Source organism: Syngnathus scovelli, chromosome 6 (genome assembly GCF_024217435.2).
Source record: "Syngnathus scovelli strain Florida chromosome 6, RoL_Ssco_1.2, whole genome shotgun sequence".
Classification (NCBI taxonomy): Eukaryota; Metazoa; Chordata; class Actinopteri; order Syngnathiformes; family Syngnathidae; genus Syngnathus; species Syngnathus scovelli.
This window is the reverse complement of record NC_090852.1, coordinates 17012593-17031307: the sequence shown is the minus strand read 5'-3', so window position 1 is coordinate 17031307 and position 18715 is coordinate 17012593. Positions and strand designations below refer to the sequence as shown.

Genomic DNA, 18715 nt, shown 5'->3' with positions numbered 1-18715 from the left:
TCAAAATGCCTAAATCAAGGTGCCAAAAATATCACGGTTAAAACCATCATATAAGTACTAACATACTTTTTATAATTCTTCAAAAAGAATCTTAATTAAATCCACGGAAGCCTGTGCGTGACAAGGATAATTTGATTGGATGTTTTATAGTTTACAGCGGTTTAGGTGTTTCTATGGGGTATTTGCGCCCCCTTGTGGTGTCACCCTTCATTGACGCGATGATAATCTTGTATGATGAAACACTACCCTCTGGTGGATAAAACTGATAAATACAAACTCCATTGGAGCCGAACGTGAACGCTGCAATCTCGCCACTGGGAGGCAGTATAATACAGTTATGCAAACAAAAATAAAGTTAAGAGAGAAAGAAGTTTCCAGCTGCTGTCAAAAACGAGAACGCCCATTCATGGCGGGAGTTGAATGATATTACAGTGAGTCATATTTTGCAACACGGAGAACTGTGTGTATGCATTTGTATGTTCAAATATTTAAAATCGTAACTATTGATGCTGTAGCCGTTGGTATGCTTGTGGCGTTTTGCATTCTTTATTAGCATTTAGGTAAGCGAACTTTCCTAAGGCAAAAAAACAGCGTTTAGTTTAAGTATACAAAAGGTAATAATTTGTGTTTTTGCATAGTTTAACACTGAAATTTATGTGGGAGTGGGAGTAAACACCATAGAGCCACTTTTAAAAAATATTTTCAATATTTGACAAACTGCTGCGTGTTGTTTAGATGGTAGCATGTTTCAGCTAAAGCCACAATTAAAATGGTAACATCGTGTTGTGTGTCTTGTTGGGGACTTTTGAAGTTTTAGCGTGTTTGTGACCATAATTTTCCCCAAAACCACTTTGCTGTTTCTTTCATGCAAAAATACTTTGGCTTCAGGGTTGTTCTTTCTGTATGGAAATCGTTTTATTCAAAACCAAAGAGTTGTTGTTCTAGTAATTAGAAAAGCAACTGAACTAATTTCTTAAGATTACAGTTATTTTAGGGGCTTGCACTCAAATGGTGGAAAAGTAAAGAAGTTGGAAGCCCAAATGTCTTTTGGTTGATTAATCAGCCGTGTCTCAATACTTTTGTCCATATAGTGTCAAGCACTAAATTATGTTATTTTCAGGGATGATGCAGTCCTCATCTGATATCCGCTGCGGTGGCTGCAATCAATCCATCACGTGGACGTTGAAGATGTTTCACGAGATGAGCCAAACTGTGACATTCATTCGACATCCTCGGCGTAAGGCAAGGTGAGGTGGAGTGTCCGTCTTGTCAGATGTAGACATAGTCGGAGCAGGTGGTAAGGCCCAGTCATTTCCTGTCGTGGATGATTGTCTTACTTGATTTCCTGTGACTGAGACGGAGAAAATGGGAAGAAAAAAAAAAAAAGCTAGTTAAATAGTATGATTTTTCATGATCATGAATATCTAGGCATGCATTTTTTGTAGCACATTAGTTTTGCAGGTGAGCTGGAGTCGATGAGAGCTGATTTTGGATGGAGGCCGGGTACACCCCGGGTTGGTCTCGCTCTACATACATAGTGATTTTCTTAAAAACACATGCCATGTAAATTGTTGTGTACATTGCAACACATGTGACTCATGCGTTGTTTATTATGACAGGCCAGCTGCACGCACAAAAAATAGAACGTGCGCATAGTTTGTCATGTCGCAGGTGTTGCGGTTGCAGGATGCCGTGCTGCGACATTAGAACTAGAACCAGAACCACAGTATGAGCTTTTCTACATTCCGATTTCGTCGTCCTCCTTCATCCCCGCTCCACACCGAAGCATAACAACGCTGATGGCCACAAGAGCCACAGAGACACACCCATTGGGCACACAAACACACACACACGGGTAGACACACCCCTGTGTGTAAGTGTGTGTGCCCCGAGGCCAAGCAAAACTGTCCTCTTTAATCAGACTGACTAGAAAGATATGAAAGGTTTTGGCTTGTCACTGCAACACCAGTAATTAGATTGCACCATTGTGTGGCAACATAAACTAAAATACTAATAAATTATTCTCTTGCCTCAACAAACTCAAACTTTGACAAACTCAAATTCCTCACAATAAGCTGGCCTCTACTTGTCTAGTTTACCTTCTTTAAATTTATTAGCAAGTTGACAAAATCTCTCAAATTTCATCTTGCTAACGTACGCTAACTTGGGGGCGAAAAATTCTTTTGGGCGTGACATTTTCAGAATTTTTTGTGGGTCTGCTCACAAAAGAAATGTTCTAATTATATGTTGCATAGCGACACTGGGCAGGTGAGGTTGTTTTTGTCAGTGTTAGCTTAGCGGGCTAGTTGTGTATTTTAAGGGTGGTATCGTTGTTGTTGTAAACAAACACAGCTGAACTAACTCATGCTAATCCAGAGCTAAATGTTAGCGTAGCTTATCATAAAACAGCACACACGTTTTGTTTTGACACTGGAGTGACTTTTCAATCATTCAGCACTCTCGCTAATGATGACCCTGATGCACTTGTCGTCCTCTAGGGAGCAAGACTGTTGACTAGCTAACATCGATTGACCTAAACTAACCTGTGTGACGCTGAGAGACAAGTGTAAACATTAAACTTAACATTTAGGAATGCTGAGAGGCAAATATTCACATTACTAAATTAAGATAATGCTTATCTCTCCGCATGGGCGCTAAAGCTATTGTGGTTGGGGAAAACAACAACACTGTTCACGTCCACTAGGGGCGCATTGAACTAAAACCTCTGTATGCTTGTTTCAGCTTTCATTCATGTCATCTTTTTGTCTGCATGAATGATTGTTTGTAGTGTTTGAGGATCTCAAGAATGTCAGTGAACATAAAAAAAGAGGAAGCTACTGGGTTAGGGATGTCATCGCTTTTACACGAAATGATGACAACCATCAATCATTTCGACAGTTGATCATAGTCATCACCATTTCCATTGTGGAGACTGTAGGTGGGTTTGTGTGACTGTGACTGTGTGTGTGACTGTGTGTGTGACTGTGTGTGTGTGTCGCTGTCCTGCTTTCTTTCAGGAAATGGCACAAAGGAATGTTTGGCCGTGATTCACGACGCTCCGCGGCCACGCAGTTTGTTATTTACGGCTCAGCGAGTCTTCGCTCCACGTGTGACTCAGTTTGTGGATGGAGGAGTCAGGTGCAGAGGAAATGAAAATCACTGTCTCCGCGCTTCACGTTAACTTGTAGCGTTTAACGCTCAACCGAGCTGCGGCGTAATCGGGCAAAATATGTAGGACAAGTTTGCCAGTTTAAAAATGGCCACTTCAAATTAGAATGGGTGACTTTGTGCGTTTTTTCGGGTAAGGCTTCTTGAGACTTTTTTGTGGGTCAACTCATGATGAACATGTCTACCAAATTTTATGTTGCTAAGTACAACTGGCTTTGGGGCAAAATCTCTATAACTATAAATGAAGTCAACATGGCCGTTTTAAAATAAAATGGCAGACTTGGGGTTTTTTTCCAGGCAAGAATTTTTGAAAAAAAAAAATCCTGAGTCTACTGATGAGACACTTGTTTACCTAATGTGAAATTGCCAAGTACAACTTGCTTCACGGGTAATTTAAAAAGACAAATCTGGCATACACTGCTACTGAACTATTGGTGAGTCATCATAATCCGCTTGGATGCACGAATTCAAACGTTTCACAATTTTTAAACTGTTGCAACACCTCTGATTCTTTGCACTTTATTGTACTATGTTACCACTGTATGTTTTTTATACAATATAAAATAGTATTGTAGTTTTTCCTCATTAAAAACATTAAAACATTTGGAGGGGATGTGGAATAGAACGAATTAGTGGTACTCAATGTTGATCATGGTCATTTTATTAGATAAAACTGTAAAAAAAGATTTGAGGAAACGTTTTATAGTGAAACCAAATACAAGAAACTGACTAAAAAGTAGTCGAGAGAGACAAAAAAAAAAGTTTCACCTGAGCAGACAAACAACAGAGGTGCACCTACTGACGTCACGACACCGTGGGCGTGGCTTGTAGCCACGCGTGCGGTGGGAGGCGAGCGCGCACGCAACGGAGCGGCAAAGCGGCAGCATCGTATCGGCTGCGCGCACGCATCTGCGCTCTCTTCTCACACGCCAAGTCAACTGTTTTTGTTTGTATTTATCACCAAAAAAAAGGAGAAGAAGAAGAAGAAGAGGAGAAGTTGACTTGCCTTTACTTCTGTTTGGACTAATTTGGAGAACTTTCTTGCGTGGAGTATGATTTGAACTCCGCCGAACAGGTGAGCCCAAACCGCCGCATTACGTTTAATTATTATATTTAATAATAAACTTTATGGTGTTTTGAGTGGCTAGAATACAATCAACGTGTTGTTGACTTGGCTTTGTCTGCTCGCGCGTGTGTGTGCGTGCGCCTTTGCTTGCCATGCAAGTGCATGTGTGTGTGTGTACTCTGCATGACTCACTTTCCTCTTCAATTCGCAACTTTTTCACATCTTTTGTGCTTTTACTTTACTACCATTGTGTGTTTTTTTTGCAGGTGCACCCCACACACATTTTTTATGACCATACCATTATTCATTCACGCTTTAGCAGTCAAAGTGATTCCTCTCCTGTGTGATCTTCTCTGTGCGTCAAAGTTGCCCACAACAAAATTTATGTTGTCAATGTCAAAAGGAGTTTGTGGATTCTGTTTATAAAGAGTATTTTTATCCATTCCCCCTACTCCTGACCTTCTCTATACATAAAGTATCTACTATATAAATTAAAAGATGCGTTTCATCTTAATTAAAACTTTTTTGGTACAAATATTTTTTTATTTTGTTTAATATTTTAGTATTATTTTTAATAATCACTCGTCTGGTTTTGTCAGTGGACCCTCTGCCTTTCCCCTAAATGGACTTCATGATTTTCATAGTGTGTTCACATACACTTGACATTTCAATATTTTAGTCAAATCAAAGGGGCTTATAATAACCCCCCCATCCCACTCCCACATGGGGCCCCTATTTATCGTGACAGAGTTCATCTGCATCCCTCATGTAAAGCTACTCTTGTTTTGATGCCTGTCACACCACTGCATGTGTCACAGCCACATCAAGCTCAACCAGCATTTTGCAAATTCTACAGTAGCACCGCAAAGACTGCCCCCCCCCCCCCCCACCTCGCCTTTCACCCACCCCACGTGCCGCTATTGAGTCGCCGGGTGATTTATCATGTCCCACCAGGGTCCGTCCCGCCTCTGCTTTTAATTGAGTTTATCGTAATGCTCCCCGGAGGCCTCGCTGTCTTAGAACCCCTTTCACACAAAGGTCCCTGCAAAATAGCTGCGTTCTAAAAATGATGGCATCCTCAAGTTTAGTGAGTTTCACACAAAACACAGCAAAGTCGAAATGTTGACGTGCACCATCACATTTATTGTTCACTTGTTCCATTTTCTTTTGCTTTGGTTGCTTTTATGCTCCTTTTTTATTTTTTTGGGTGGTGTGTTCTACTTTTTGGTGGCCCACTTTTTGTGTTCCACTTTGTGCCCTTTTACATTTTTAGCATTCTATTTTTTTTGCAGTCCACATTTTTCTTTCCACTTGTCGGCCATTAATTTATTTATGTTCTGTTTTTATGTTTGTCCCACAGTTTTAATAGTGGGGTTTTTTGTAATCCAATTTTTTTTTGGTTCTGATCTTTCTGCTTCACTTTTTGTGTTGTCTTGGATTTAACTTCTCGTACTTTGTGTGTCTAACTTTTTTGTTATAATTTTTCTTGTTTTCCATTTTGTGTCTTGCTGTTGTGTTTCACTGTTTTAAAGTTCCAATCATTTCTGCCATCCAGTTTTTTTCCACTTTTTTTTTAGTGGTGCTTTTCGCTCTCCACTTTGCTTTTTTTTGTGTGTACCACTAACTTGTTTGTGGTTTGTCTTCAGGATGAGCCTGTGCTTCCTGCAAACGCTGCACGTGGTTTTGGTGTTGTGGTGGTCCCTGTGGTCGCCCGGCGCCAAAGGCCAGTGCAACGGGCCCTCCGAGTCATCCAAGGTCAACCTTTCATCGGACCACCGTCTCCAAACGTTCACTGCCGACTTCCCCGTCCAGAACATGGTGACGCTGGACGGCGTTGTCTACGTGGGCGCCGTCAACCGGATCTACGCTCTGGCGCCCAACCTGACCAAGCTCTCCGAGTACCGCACGGGGCCGCTGCACGCCAATGAGACCTGCGGGTCCGGCGGCGCCGGCGGCGAGGTGGACAACCGCAATTTAGCCCTGGTGGTGGAGAAGATGTACGACAAAGGCTTGTACAGCTGCGGCTCGGCAGACAACGGCGTCTGTCGCCGCCACGTGCTGGACGAGGACAACAGTCCCAAGACCGTGAACGAACAGGTTTACTGCTTCGCTAACAAGGTCAGCCCGGGCAAGGGGATGCCGGCCGACGCCGACGTGGTGGCCGGCCCGTCGGGCTCGCAGGTGCTCAGCGTGGAGAGCAACATCATCGTGTTTTTCGCCGGCAATTCCGAGATTCCCGATTCGGGAAAGCCGGCCGAGGTTGCCGCCCGGCCTCGCACTATCTCCTTGAGGAAGATGAAGACCAGCCAGGACGGGTTCACCTTCTTCTCCAGCTTGTCTCACATGGATCTGATCCCGTCACTGCGAGGGAAATACTACCTGCGCTACGTTCACTCCTTCCACAGCGGGCCCTTCACGTACTTCCTGACTGTGCAGCAAGTGAGCCGCGACTCGCCGGCGTTCCACACCCGCATCGTGAGGATGTGCTCCTCGGATTTGGTCATCCGCCGCTACGTGGAGATGCCGCTGGAGTGTATCAGCACCGACAAGCGGCGGCGGCGCTCGGCCCAAGATGACAAAGTGTTCAACCTGCTGCAGGCGGCACACGTGACCAAGGTGGGCGACGATGTGGAGCTGCAGCGCCATCTGAAGGTATTGATTGTAGCTTTGTAAGTTCTCTGCGTGTGCTCACATTTGTTTTTGTCATTGAAATTCGCCCTGATTTTTTTTGGGGAGGTGGAGGAGGGCGACGACGTGCTCTTTGCCGCCTTCGCCCGCGGCAAGCCCGATTCCAACGAGCCCACCGCCAACTCGGCCGTGTGCGTCATGAGCATCAAGCACCTGAACAACATGTTCCGCATGTACATGCAGAAGTGCAACACGGTGGACCCGTACCACTTCACCGGTTCCGACGGCAAGGCCTGCTACAACGTGGTGAGTGACCCGCAACGCGTTGTTATCAAAATGGCCGCCCTAGCAATGGATGGATTGATGGATGGAGAAATTGAGATACTTGTTGACAGTCGGGCTTTCATATGATTTGACAATTCCAAGACGTGCATGCTTGATGCAAAGTGTTCTTAAAAGCTTCAAAGTTGCTGCTGCAGTATGGAAATGTTGTGATTCAAAATGGATGCAAATGAGGTCCATCGTCATCTGCTGTTATTTTTTTTTAATGCTTATTTATGTGCTTCCCAAGACGACTCCCGAATCCTTTAAGAGCCGTTTTATCTTCCGGGATCTCGTCCTTGATCGCACGAATGGAATTTAGGAATTTTTCCGCTTAAGATGCGTGTGTATGGATGAAAGCGCCAGTTCAAAGTGCAACGGCGTTCGCTCTATCGACCATATTTGGTGCACTTATCTGGTGCCTTTTTTCTTTTTTCTTTTTTTCCACCCGCTTCTTTGCTCACATAAAGCGTCCATTTTAGGACAAAGTATCACAGACTGCATCCAAAGCTCGCCGCTGCTTTCGGGATCGATCATGTGACCCGGAGGACTCCCTGTCGTGAGGGTCCGGGGGGGCATTCCAATATCATCGACGAAGCTGTTTATTTACAGTAGACATTTACGGCCCAACCCTTCAGCCGCCCGACCCCCCAAATCAATCAAACACTTGATCAATAATCACGCGAAGACTTTACGTTAACTTGTTAGCTGTCCAGCTCTTTGCTACATTGCACTCTTGGGTATTATTCTAATCAGTGCGTGGCCTTCAACGAGGACATCTTTTGACGTTTTGCCCCCGGAGGCCATCCTCGGTAACACCCTCTCATCTCGTAAACACATTACAAGGATATCAACGGTTGGATTTTACGTCCAAGTTCCTCTTAAGCAAACTGAACACCTGCCGCTCTGCTAGCTCACCTTAACGACGTCCCGTTAACTTCTTTTTTTTTTTTATTAAGCTTTTATTGCGCTTTGAATGCGAGGCCTGTTTGACTTTTTATCAAGTTTTATGTCAGGTTGGAGTGATGGACGGATGAAAAGAGGGACAGATAGACTGCAATTGTTTTTCAAGTACTCAGTTTGCTTAATTCTGTTTTTCTTTTGGCCCAAGTACCTGAGTTTTATTTAAGGTGGCACAAGTACACATCATTTGTGTTTATGATCCTTCAGGTGAGCAGCTGGTAGGTAGTCAGGCTTGACTCAGATATGATAAGCAGACTCATAAATTCATTACGTTTGTCTGCAGTTGAAACACTCTAGCGCGCACAAGTTTATTTTGGTCTTTTTTTTTTTTTGCCGGACGAAGTGGAAAAAAACGTCCCAGTAGAAATCTGGCGAGCATTGAAAGCGCAGCAGGAAAGAGCATCTTTGAAGTTTTTTAAGTGGCGGTTGTCAACGCCAGCGAACCTCCTAATTCGAGGGCATGAGGGATGCTTTTAATGATGACTCACACATTGCTGGATGGTGGGGCAACATAACTTTCATTGAAATGAACGGGAGGCAAAAAAGGTCAAATGAATGAAAACAGCAGATGTAAAGACACTATTAAAAAAATACAAATTAAAAATAATGTTTTTTTGGGGGGGAATATTTCAACAGTCCAGCTAGACAAATACAATTGTGAAAATAAACTATACTATCCATATAAATCTGCTGACAATGATAAATAGAAAAAAAAAAGTAAAAGAATCATACCAAATAAATGTTAATTCTTTTCGGAGAGTCACCAATGTCACTCCAAGTTTTTATTTCCATGAGTTGTGATGAAGAATGAAACCTTGTGCGCTTGTAGTGTCAAATGTGAAGCCTCCAAATGTGTATTCAAATTCCTCATGTGCTTTTCATTTAATTAGGAACCACGACAGTCCAATACATCACAACCGTGCTTGCGTCTTTTTCATAATGAGAAACGATGGTCGCCCGGCGCGCAATCAATGTGTTGTCTATTTGTTCGTGAAAAGCGGGGGCGGCCAAAATTAAAATGGCCGTCGCTCAAAAAGTGGCACTGCTAGCTTGCGCGGCGCCGTGTGATCAATCAGTCGGTAGATTGAATTTAAAAGCAATCAGCATTTGCTGCTTTTTCTTCCGATCCATGCTAATCGGATCGGCGCTTTGACCTCATATGTGGACGTGGATCCTCTTTTTTTTTGGGGGGGGGGGGGGGACTTTTGGGAACGGTTTTTAAAGGCATATCTATGGAAAATTGGGACATTTATTTATTTCAATTTTATTTAATTTAATTCTTTCTTTTTTTTTATTCTATGTCTGAGTTGCCACCACATTTGGACACAAAAACTTGCACCTCTTGGTCCTCAAAGAGTCACGAGGGAATCTCGAAACAATAAAAACTCGTCTTATATGTATGTCTACGCAACAGAGTTCTGAGTTTGGATGGCAAGCCTGGAAAGCAGGTGTGCTCCTTGCTGAGACGCTATCTCATTCATGAGCTAAGCTAAGTGCGCTATAGTCATCGCGTGGACACCTGGAAAACCTACGTGGGGGTGCGTTCACCCCGAAGCGTGCACCACTTATTGCGTGTATCAGTCGTGGAAATTTGATGAGGCGTTTTAGTTGCTTTTGCTGACTAACCATGACCTCTTAGTTTGCTTAAGTATGATGATGCCCCCTAAATTTTAGAATTTTATCCTCTCAACTGTAAATATTCTCGAATTTCTTCAAAGCAGCGGTGCACATAAGCTCAATGTCTAATTTGCAGGTTTAGATGACGTAAGCTCCTTTCTGTGGGGCAAAAGTGGGGGGGTGCTCTGTTGCTAAGGCGTTTTGGTTTTGGATCCAAGCATGCCCCGACGTGCCGTGCCAGCGTTGACGACAGGGCAGCGGTGCGGGCGGCTCGTCGGCAGGCACTAAAAGAATGAATGTTCTTATCCCGTCTTGCCCTGTCCTGTCCCTGCTTTTGTTCCACTCATCCCATCAAGCATCCATCTTGGGTCACGCTACAGTAGCATGCTGGAAAATAACGGCTCCTGCGAATGTGACATTACGCAATAAACGAAACAAAACGGTGCGAAGTCTTAGCCTTTTATCCGAGACGAGAAACGTGATAACCTGGCATTGTCGGAAATTTAAAGCGCTTATCAGCATCCAATCAGATTTTTCGCTATACTGCTTATAGCCACTAGAGGGCATAGTTTTTGAAATCTGATGCTTTTGACTAATATAGAAACTAAAAGATCATGGGTAACTTAAATATTTTAACCCAATATGGGTCCACTCGGGACTGACACGACTTGATTCGGGTCAAATCAAACTACAAAACAACACATCTGTTTTGGTTGTTTTGTGGGTTTGTCATTTGAGCCACCATTTTGGCTGAAATGATTAACCCATAAAGTTGTGTCACTTATTGATCCATAATAGTTTTTTTTTTATTACGGCGGCTCTTTTTAGAATGTTGAAAAACAATGAGCGTCCAATCAAATTTCTCCGATCTCGCAGCTTCTCCGATCCATTGTTAGCTGTTGACGTCATTGTTCAAAAGATCATTTTCGACACTTCCGCTACACTTTTTTTCCAATTTTCTCGTGTCCGCAGGCATTTCCCGGCTGTTTTTCCACATGAGCAGACAACCAGTCTCTGTTTGGTTAATGATCAAACCCGGGTGTTCGCTTTCTTTCGTGTTGTCCAAGAACAAACGGGCAAATGCGTTATCTTTGTTCTCCTTGATAACATGCTTAGCGGTCAAGCTGCAAGCTGTCGGCCTCGCTGGGAAATGAACAGCAGCCAGACGAAGGTTAATGTTTTGGGGTTATAATTTGGGTTTTGAGATACCAATTAGGATTATTTATTAAAAGATTAACTGTTTGTGGTTCAACATAAAATACTACACGGTACTAACCCATAACTCCAACACGAAATCAATCTTTTGCTTTTTTCCCCCCATCACGTCGTCCTCTCGCTGACATGGGATGGCTGTCCTTCCCTGCCCTTTGAAAAACGTTCTAATCACAGAGTCCAACTCGGCGTGCAGGCCTTTGGCCGCCGAGCTTCTCCTCCAACTACTAATTGAAAGCTTTGCATGGCTGTACGCACGCACGCACGCACGCACACACACGTGGGAAAAACGACATGAGAAAATGACGGAAATGTTGCCATGAAGATGAAGCCGCAATTAAAGCAGCACTGATATTTTTTCACGTCTTTTAATCTCCTTCATGCACTTTCCACTATGTTTTGCGATGAAATTTTAGATGTGGTCACCTTTCAACCAATCACATTACTCGAATCATCGCCAAAATCTCAAATACTATGAGTTTGACCGCTATCTGATCCAATCCGCTCGGGATGTCTCAGGGTCTCAGGTCACATGGGTCCATGTTTTGACAGTCCGGCAAACATCTGCTGCAGACATCTCATTCCAACGTAATCCCAGCACAATGCCAGCACCCCTTCTGTGTGTGTGTGTGTGTTTGTGTGTGCACTCTCAAGTAGCACACGCACACAGGCACACTGGGCACAGTACATCCCAAACAAGAGAATAAAAAGAAGATAAACGTTCCTATCAAGAGGACAAACTATTTATGTAGCGCTTTTTTTAAAATAACTAAACATTTTTTTGGGGGGGGGGGTAATTAAAATGGACAGAGACATATAAGTGCAGCTGTAATTTCAAATTATTTACACGTTTGTTTTTTCTGTCATGATAAGTTAGCACCAGAATCTAGCGCACAAAAGAAAAAGCAGTTTTACGTTTTGCATTTTGTTGAGCCCCCCTCTTCATTTGCATAAACATGAGTTCCAAGCAACCCTATGGAAATATACAAGTCTGGGAGGAAAACAAATTCAAAAACAAAAACTCATTCAGTGGTTCTGGGCTTTGTTTCCATAAGCAGGATCCAAGCTTATAACTAAAATTTAAAATAAAATGTCATTAATGAGGAAAAATACAAACAAAAATGCTTTTATAAACATGAAAACTAACTCAAATCATGTTTTGATTTAAAAAAAAAAAAAAAAAAACAGATTTGAAAATCCGACAAAGAACACGACCCAACCCATTCCGCTCGTTTTGTATCCCACGGTCCTGGAACTGGTCTCCACATGTTCTGGCTCTAGATGCCGGTTCTATCTTCTGGATCTTGCTTGTGGTTCTGAGATCTGGCTCTTGATTCCGGCAATTGGTTCTTTGCTGTAGTTCCGACTTGTCATAATAGAACTCCAGCGTTTGGACCTGGGATAGTTTTTCGAGATGTTTCTAATGGCAATCATATGCTTCTCTGATTAATGAATGAATGAGTGACTAAATGAAGGATTGCACTTGGCTGAGGAGTGTTTGATGGATCTGCCCTCAGGAAGATCCCAAGCAGAACACATTTTTTTTGTCAGTGACCTGCTGACATTGTTCATTTGCTTCCGTGCTGTCGGAAAGTATGCGAATGGAAAAGTTCCGGAATACCCAAGAGTCCCTGCAGCAGCTACAATATTCTTCACCTACCACTTCATTAGGTACACCTACACATGCACCGTGAATAAAAAATGACGGCGCACCTTATTTGTGTTCGACATGTTAGCGATCCATTTCCTGGCGTGAGATGACGTGAGATGATGGACTGTAGCATCTTTCGTTTCGCCACAGGGCGTACACATCCATCACGTTCCGCTAACAAAAGTGATATTTTATATAAAACAACCATTTGGTGTAGAGCTAGCTCACTAACGTACAATTTAACACATAAAATAGCTTAACTGGCTAATTAATGGGGCAAAAGTGGTGGTGTTCTCTGAATTCTGCCTAGCAACAAGCGGTTGCCATGTAATTAAGCTTGATCGCACCAAATCCTTCAAATTAGCATTTGGCTAAGGTCGTTGCTATCTTCAGGAGGCCACGTTGCGCGTGATTCTGGGCCACAGTTGGGTCGCCGAGGATTGCATGGGCGCCATCGGGCAGGGCGCAGTTGCCTCATTGTCAGCTGACCCTTGCGCGATGACAATGGCGGCACACGTGCCGCAACAAATGTTTATGTACAACACGGAGAGTCGAGTTGCAGATGGACGTGTGTTGTTGTTTCACTTTCACACACACCCTCAAGCTAACAACCGCTCCAGTTCACTCGTCCCCAGTTCAAAGGTCACCCATACCATGGGTTCCTTTGGCACTAACTTTATTTTTGTCCAAGACCCTTGGCATACCTATATACGCATTTTAGCATTTGATTCATTCTTAGGACTTTTGTTTACGTAGCTATCTTTCTTTATAGCTATGCTAATCTGCATTGATATTTTTAGCGCCTCTGCTACACCCGTTGCTATCTTCCACAGATAGTTTCTCAAATTTGAGCATTTTCGTTATATAAGTCGTGGCCCTCCAGGGCCAAGAGAGCAGTTCCTTTTGGATCTATTTTGGTATTTTTGCTACTCAGGGAGCCATTTTTGTTGTATGTTAGCATACATTTGTATTTGATCCATTTTTGATCAGTTAGAACTAACCACAAGGCAAGATATAAAGTCCTGGATCTGCTTTAGCACTTGGCGTACTCAGGTTGCTATCTTGCTCTATATTAGCATAACACCTGTTAGCCTGTTAGCACTTTATCATTCGAAATAGTACCCGACAACAGGTCAAGATTTACATTACGGATGAGAAGCTGCTTGAGCCCTGACATGGCCCCTTGGCCACTTACGGCCATCTTGTGTGAGAAAATCAATCGTATTGTTGTCCACTCCAGACATTAAAAGTTTTCTTTTTTTTTTTTTTTTTTACAACCCACTAGCCCTTGTGATATAATATCAGACTAAGAGCTATCTACTTTCATACATTGGGGGGAGGTTGTGTGAGGCCTCCTGAGCTGCGCTAAGCCCCGCTTAGCTCGTCTTTCATCAAGCTGCGCTCGTAACGGAGTGCCGGATTGTGATGCATCATGGGAAATGGCCGCAACACTCCCCCGGCGAGTGCCACTTGTCTGAGAGCGTGGCTTTGGCCCGCTAGCCTCTTGTTGTGTCTGCGCCCGCTGGAGCGTCCAACAAACGCAATGAACAGAACCAAAGTTTGATGTAGAAAGCCCCCCGCCCCCTTTTCTGATCTCTTTGTGTTTAGTCATGGCCTTCAGCGGTGGGCCTCGGCTTTCATTAATCATTAATGACCCACAAGGGGAGCTCTTAAGGTCCTTGACCTGACCGCTTGACCGCACCAAAGCTTTGCTTGTTTTCTCAGCTTCACTGCATCATGACCTCGGCACCGACGCATGGTTGGGGGGGTAACAGGTACTAGAAGAACCCTTGATCTACGCTAGGCGGGCAACCCTGCAGCAAAATCCAAATGACATGGCTTACTGGTCCTTTTTATATTTCATTTTTATGAAGCATTCACAAATGTAAATCTGGACTTCACACGGTGTGTGAAACTGCACCTGTGCATCTCACATTTCTCTCAGGTTTGTCATGTGACTTGATTGATGGCGCCGGTCCAAAGTTCCGTCACCGTGTTCGCGTCACCGCGGGGCGCCCATGTCAGACATCGAACACCACACACTTAACCGGTCGCTATTGTTCCGACTACAACGGTAACATGATTGGGTTTCGTTTTTTTACACCAGCAGCCATTCGGGTGTAAGATGATATGCCGGGCTTTAATGTCAAAGAGCAACGTGTGAGCCTGGAAAAAAAATAACAGTGCTTCACTCCTTTTTGCACGTGAGTGATTAAAAAAGTTTGATGTTACTAATCTTCAAAGCTGAGATGTTTGTCTGATCCCCGTCGTCTCTACGCAGACCTCGTCGGACGAGTGCGACCCGCACGAGGGCATCCACGAGGGCAAGGAGGGCAAATACCGCCTGCAGGTGACCCAGTTTGTCCAGCGTCTGGAGTACTGGCACAAGGAGCTCACGGGAACCCTGGTGACCTCCATCAAGGTGCTACCTGTCCACGGACGCGCTGTTGCCTTCTTGGGTACCGCCGACGGACGCCTCATTCAGGTACTGGGTGGTAAAAAGATCCAATTGGAATCACTGTTAGTAAATGTGTGTTTGGACCGCAAGAACCGCCGTCAAAATTTTCGTTCTTGGGTTGATGTATCTGGACCGAAGGGAGACACCTGTTCCCATCTCGTTATGGCGTGAGTTTACGAGGGCCGGAGAAGACATTGCTGGGGGTTAGTATTTCCAAGAAGTCCTACGGTCAAATGCTCAGCATATTTGATTGAAAGCTTTTCATTCCAGGGGCTTCACTTTCCAAGTTGGAAAGTGTTTCATTGGAAAAAAAAAAGTTTTTAGGGATGACAGGCCTCAGCTTGACATCTGCTCGGTGAGGCTGCCGTGTTGCGCTACTCACGCCATGGTTGGCGTGTAGCGTGCACAAAGAGCAGCTGTTTGTTGCCGTTCGCACCTGCTGCCTTTCTTTCAGCGTTTTAACGTATTTAAGTCGGGAAGGACAAGTCACTGTTGTTAAAGTTGGAGTCGAGTCGTGCACGGCAAATCGTAAACTTTTGCTGCATGCAATGGCCAAAACTGAAATGTTCAGTGCTGCCCATCTGTTTGGATGTGCTTCAGTTCCTAGCAATAGGATAAACATTTCTTGGAGAAGTTTGTCTTTGAAAGATTAAGCGTGACTTCTCAGAGTTTTTTTGTGGGTCTACTCATCGTAGATAAACCTGCAAAATTCACAATACACAACAGAAAATCATGTAGCATAAATAAAACTTGTTCTTAAGGGGAGGAATCTTTCAAATATTCCAAGTAAAGAGTCTCTTCAAATTAGCCTCAACCAAAATGGCCACCTGCTTTTCAGTCATCGCTTTTACAGACATTTTTTTGTGGGTCAGCTCGCAATTGACGACCAATTTAGTGAAATTAGACTCTGAGGCAGAAATTCCAAAATATTCAAGAAGGAAAAAAAAAGTTGCATAATTAGTGAAGTTCTAACCAAAATGTCAGACTTCCTCTGTCTTTTCAGGCTTGACTTCTTAAGATGTTTTTTTTTTGTGGACCTACTTATTATAGACATGCCGTACAAATTTCACGTTGCCAAGTGGAACTGGCTTAGGGGCCTGAATTTTCCCACACTGTCACCGCCAACCTTGCCGACATGCCCCGCCCACACTCAATGACCAAAACAAAAAAGCTCTCGCAAACCCGCGTCAAATATTTGTCAAGTATACGTTCTTCTAATTCCAAATCAAATTAATCCTTCTAAATATCCAAAATGAGCTCATATAGCCGCTTGGAATCGACATAACCCCTGATTGATTATTTTATCTTTGCATCTTTGTTTGTCCCAATACTTTTGCCCCTGCGTGGCATAGATGGACATTTCATTCGAAAGGACAGCTGCTGGAGAAAAACACACAGCAACAGCTGCACGAGACCCTCGCTGAGTTGGGAATGTCGTGCGAGGGAACGTGTCGGTGAAGACCGCCGCTCGGCCATTAACGTGCCGATCAGCGTGAACCCCCCCCCCTTTGCACCCCACCGCAACTCAGCAGCTTCTCTCATTGGCTACGCCATCCCGCCATTTTCCATGCAGCTGTCGCCACTTCCCAGCTCGCTTGTGCTTCGCCAACACGTCAGCTCATTCACCTTTCGCTCGACGTATTGTTAATATCATCTCAAATAATATCGGAATTAAGTCACATAGAGCCACACTGCAACAAGGAAATCATAGTCACCTTATTTCAGGATTATGAAATTAATTTGACAAAAATATAACAATGTTACACGTGCAGCACAATATCGACAATATTAAAATTATCACTACTAATAGTATATTTTTTTTATTCATATTTTAAGCAGACTGATCATCGTTTCGACAAAATAAGACAATCTTGATCAATTTATGGGTGAGAAAAAAATTTAGCTAGTGAGTGAATTTTAGGGGTCAAGTTTGGGACCTTTACTATGTTGGTGATTTGTGTGATGGGGAGGGGGGGGTTTCTGTCTGGATGCGATTGTCTACATACTTCCTCATTCTCACACACATTGTCAAACGTGCAACCTCCCCAGCGGTTCAACGTTAGCTTTTGCAACAGTGAGAATAATGGCCGCCTGGAGGAGTTAATGGTGGTGTGAATTACAGCTTATTGTATTAGGCGGGTTAGGAGGAGGGGGGGGGGGGGGGGGGGGGGCTCGCGGAGGGGGGTGCTGATGTTTGCCGAACAAACACTGCGACCGCTGTGTTATTCCCACAGTGGACTCTGAGCGAAGCCGAAGGGAGAAATGTTTCCTGAGCGCGGTGGCGGGGAGTCGGCGCGAGCAGGAAACTGAAATACAGCAAAAGCTGACAGCTTCAAACAATGAACGACACTCTCGCCATCTTTTTGTCGTTTTGCGCCCAGCGCAGGTGGTCGAGAGGTCGCCGGTTCCCAACATAAGATCTTTGTCCACATATTTCTTTTAAATAGATTCCTCCTGTAAATGTATTTGTCACACACACAGCACACATGAGAGCGCTTGTGTGTTTCTAAGGCGCAACTTTTGGTGTCTCTTCCAGGTTCGCTTCTCCCGCTTGGCCTCGCCGCACGTCAACCTGCGCTTGGACTCGCAACCCGTCACGTCCTCGACGCCGTTGCTCGACGGCCGGGGAGGGGGAGCCCTGCTGGTGGCCACCGGGAACAAGGTGATGTCATTGAGCTTCCAAATTAATCGAATACGTTCTGATGATGTCGAGACACCATTTTCCAATGTTGCAACTGTTTTTTACAATTTCCAAAAGATCACCAAAGTGCCCCTGATTGGCCCGGGCTGTGGTCAGCTGACCTCCTGCACTTCCTGTCTGCTGTCCTCGCGGGTGACCGAGTGCGGTTGGTGCGACGGCCGCTGTACTCGAGCCCACCAGTGCCACGCCCCTTCCGTCTGGACTCAGGACTTCTGCGCTCCCGTGGTTACCAAGGTAACCGCCACAGGAAGTAGCCTGCACTTGGGAGTCATAATGACTTCAGAAAAAAAAATACCTGTGCTCAGAAGCAACACAAGGGAGAAATAACGCACCAAGATAACCATGGCAACCACAAAAAAAAAAAACTGGCTGTCTGTTTGATGTGTGTTGAGTGCTGTGAAGCGGCGTGATGCCGTCACAAAGTCTGTTCCCGATCGTCTCAGATGACCGGCGTGTGGAATGCCGCTTGTGGAAGTGTTTGGACAGTATTCCATCAAGTAGTATTCCGTGGCCCGCTTTCAGCTCAGATGGAGCTTCCCCGCCGACGCCGTTGTTGTTCTTGGGTCGTCCGCGCCAAGTGAAGATGGACACGCCATTGCTTTCTTTACAGCCGTGAAAAAAACTTGGGAAAACACTTTTCATCTTCTTTTCTGGGACGGAATGTGCATCTAACATTAAACACACAACATTAGCAACACCTGCACAAGCCAATCTCATCCAACTCAAACATTTCTGATTTATGTTGACATTTGGAGACTTTCTTTTGTAGCCTTTTAAGATGCTATCCAGAAATTAATAATGATAAATTTGACTGTATTTGGACAAAACTTCACTTCTAGCTGGATCCAAAACTTGACCCCCAACGTGCCGGGTCAAATCCTCAACCCAACTAGGTCCCTTTTGGAATCAGCGCTACTTCACCTAACTCAT

The 18715-nt window shown here is 44.3% G+C and overlaps 1 protein-coding gene across 8 annotated transcripts in view; it reads left to right on the top strand.

Moving 5' to 3' along the window:
- Positions 1 to 327: 327 nt before the first annotated feature.
- Positions 328 to 18715, top strand: part of met (MET proto-oncogene, receptor tyrosine kinase) — a 30083-nt gene continuing 11695 nt past the window's right edge. Inside the window, exons 1-9 of one of the 8 annotated variants that reach the window (XM_049723538.1) lie at positions 328 to 431; positions 1121 to 1247; positions 1454 to 1514; positions 3018 to 4243; positions 5881 to 6886; positions 6971 to 7168; positions 14908 to 15111; positions 17621 to 17746; positions 17843 to 18019. In XM_049723538.1, coding sequence (XP_049579495.1) covers positions 5882 to 6886; positions 6971 to 7168; positions 14908 to 15111; positions 17621 to 17746; positions 17843 to 18019 — 1710 coding nt within the window. In that variant the 5' untranslated portion in view covers positions 328 to 431; positions 1121 to 1247; positions 1454 to 1514; positions 3018 to 4243; position 5881. Of the gene's footprint in view, positions 561 to 1120; positions 1248 to 1453; positions 4244 to 5880; positions 6887 to 6970; positions 7169 to 14907; positions 15112 to 17620; positions 17747 to 17842; positions 18020 to 18715 lie in introns of all 8 variants that reach the window. The other 7 variants (XM_049723535.1, XM_049723533.1, XM_049723539.1 and 4 more) reach the window with 7 other exon arrangements.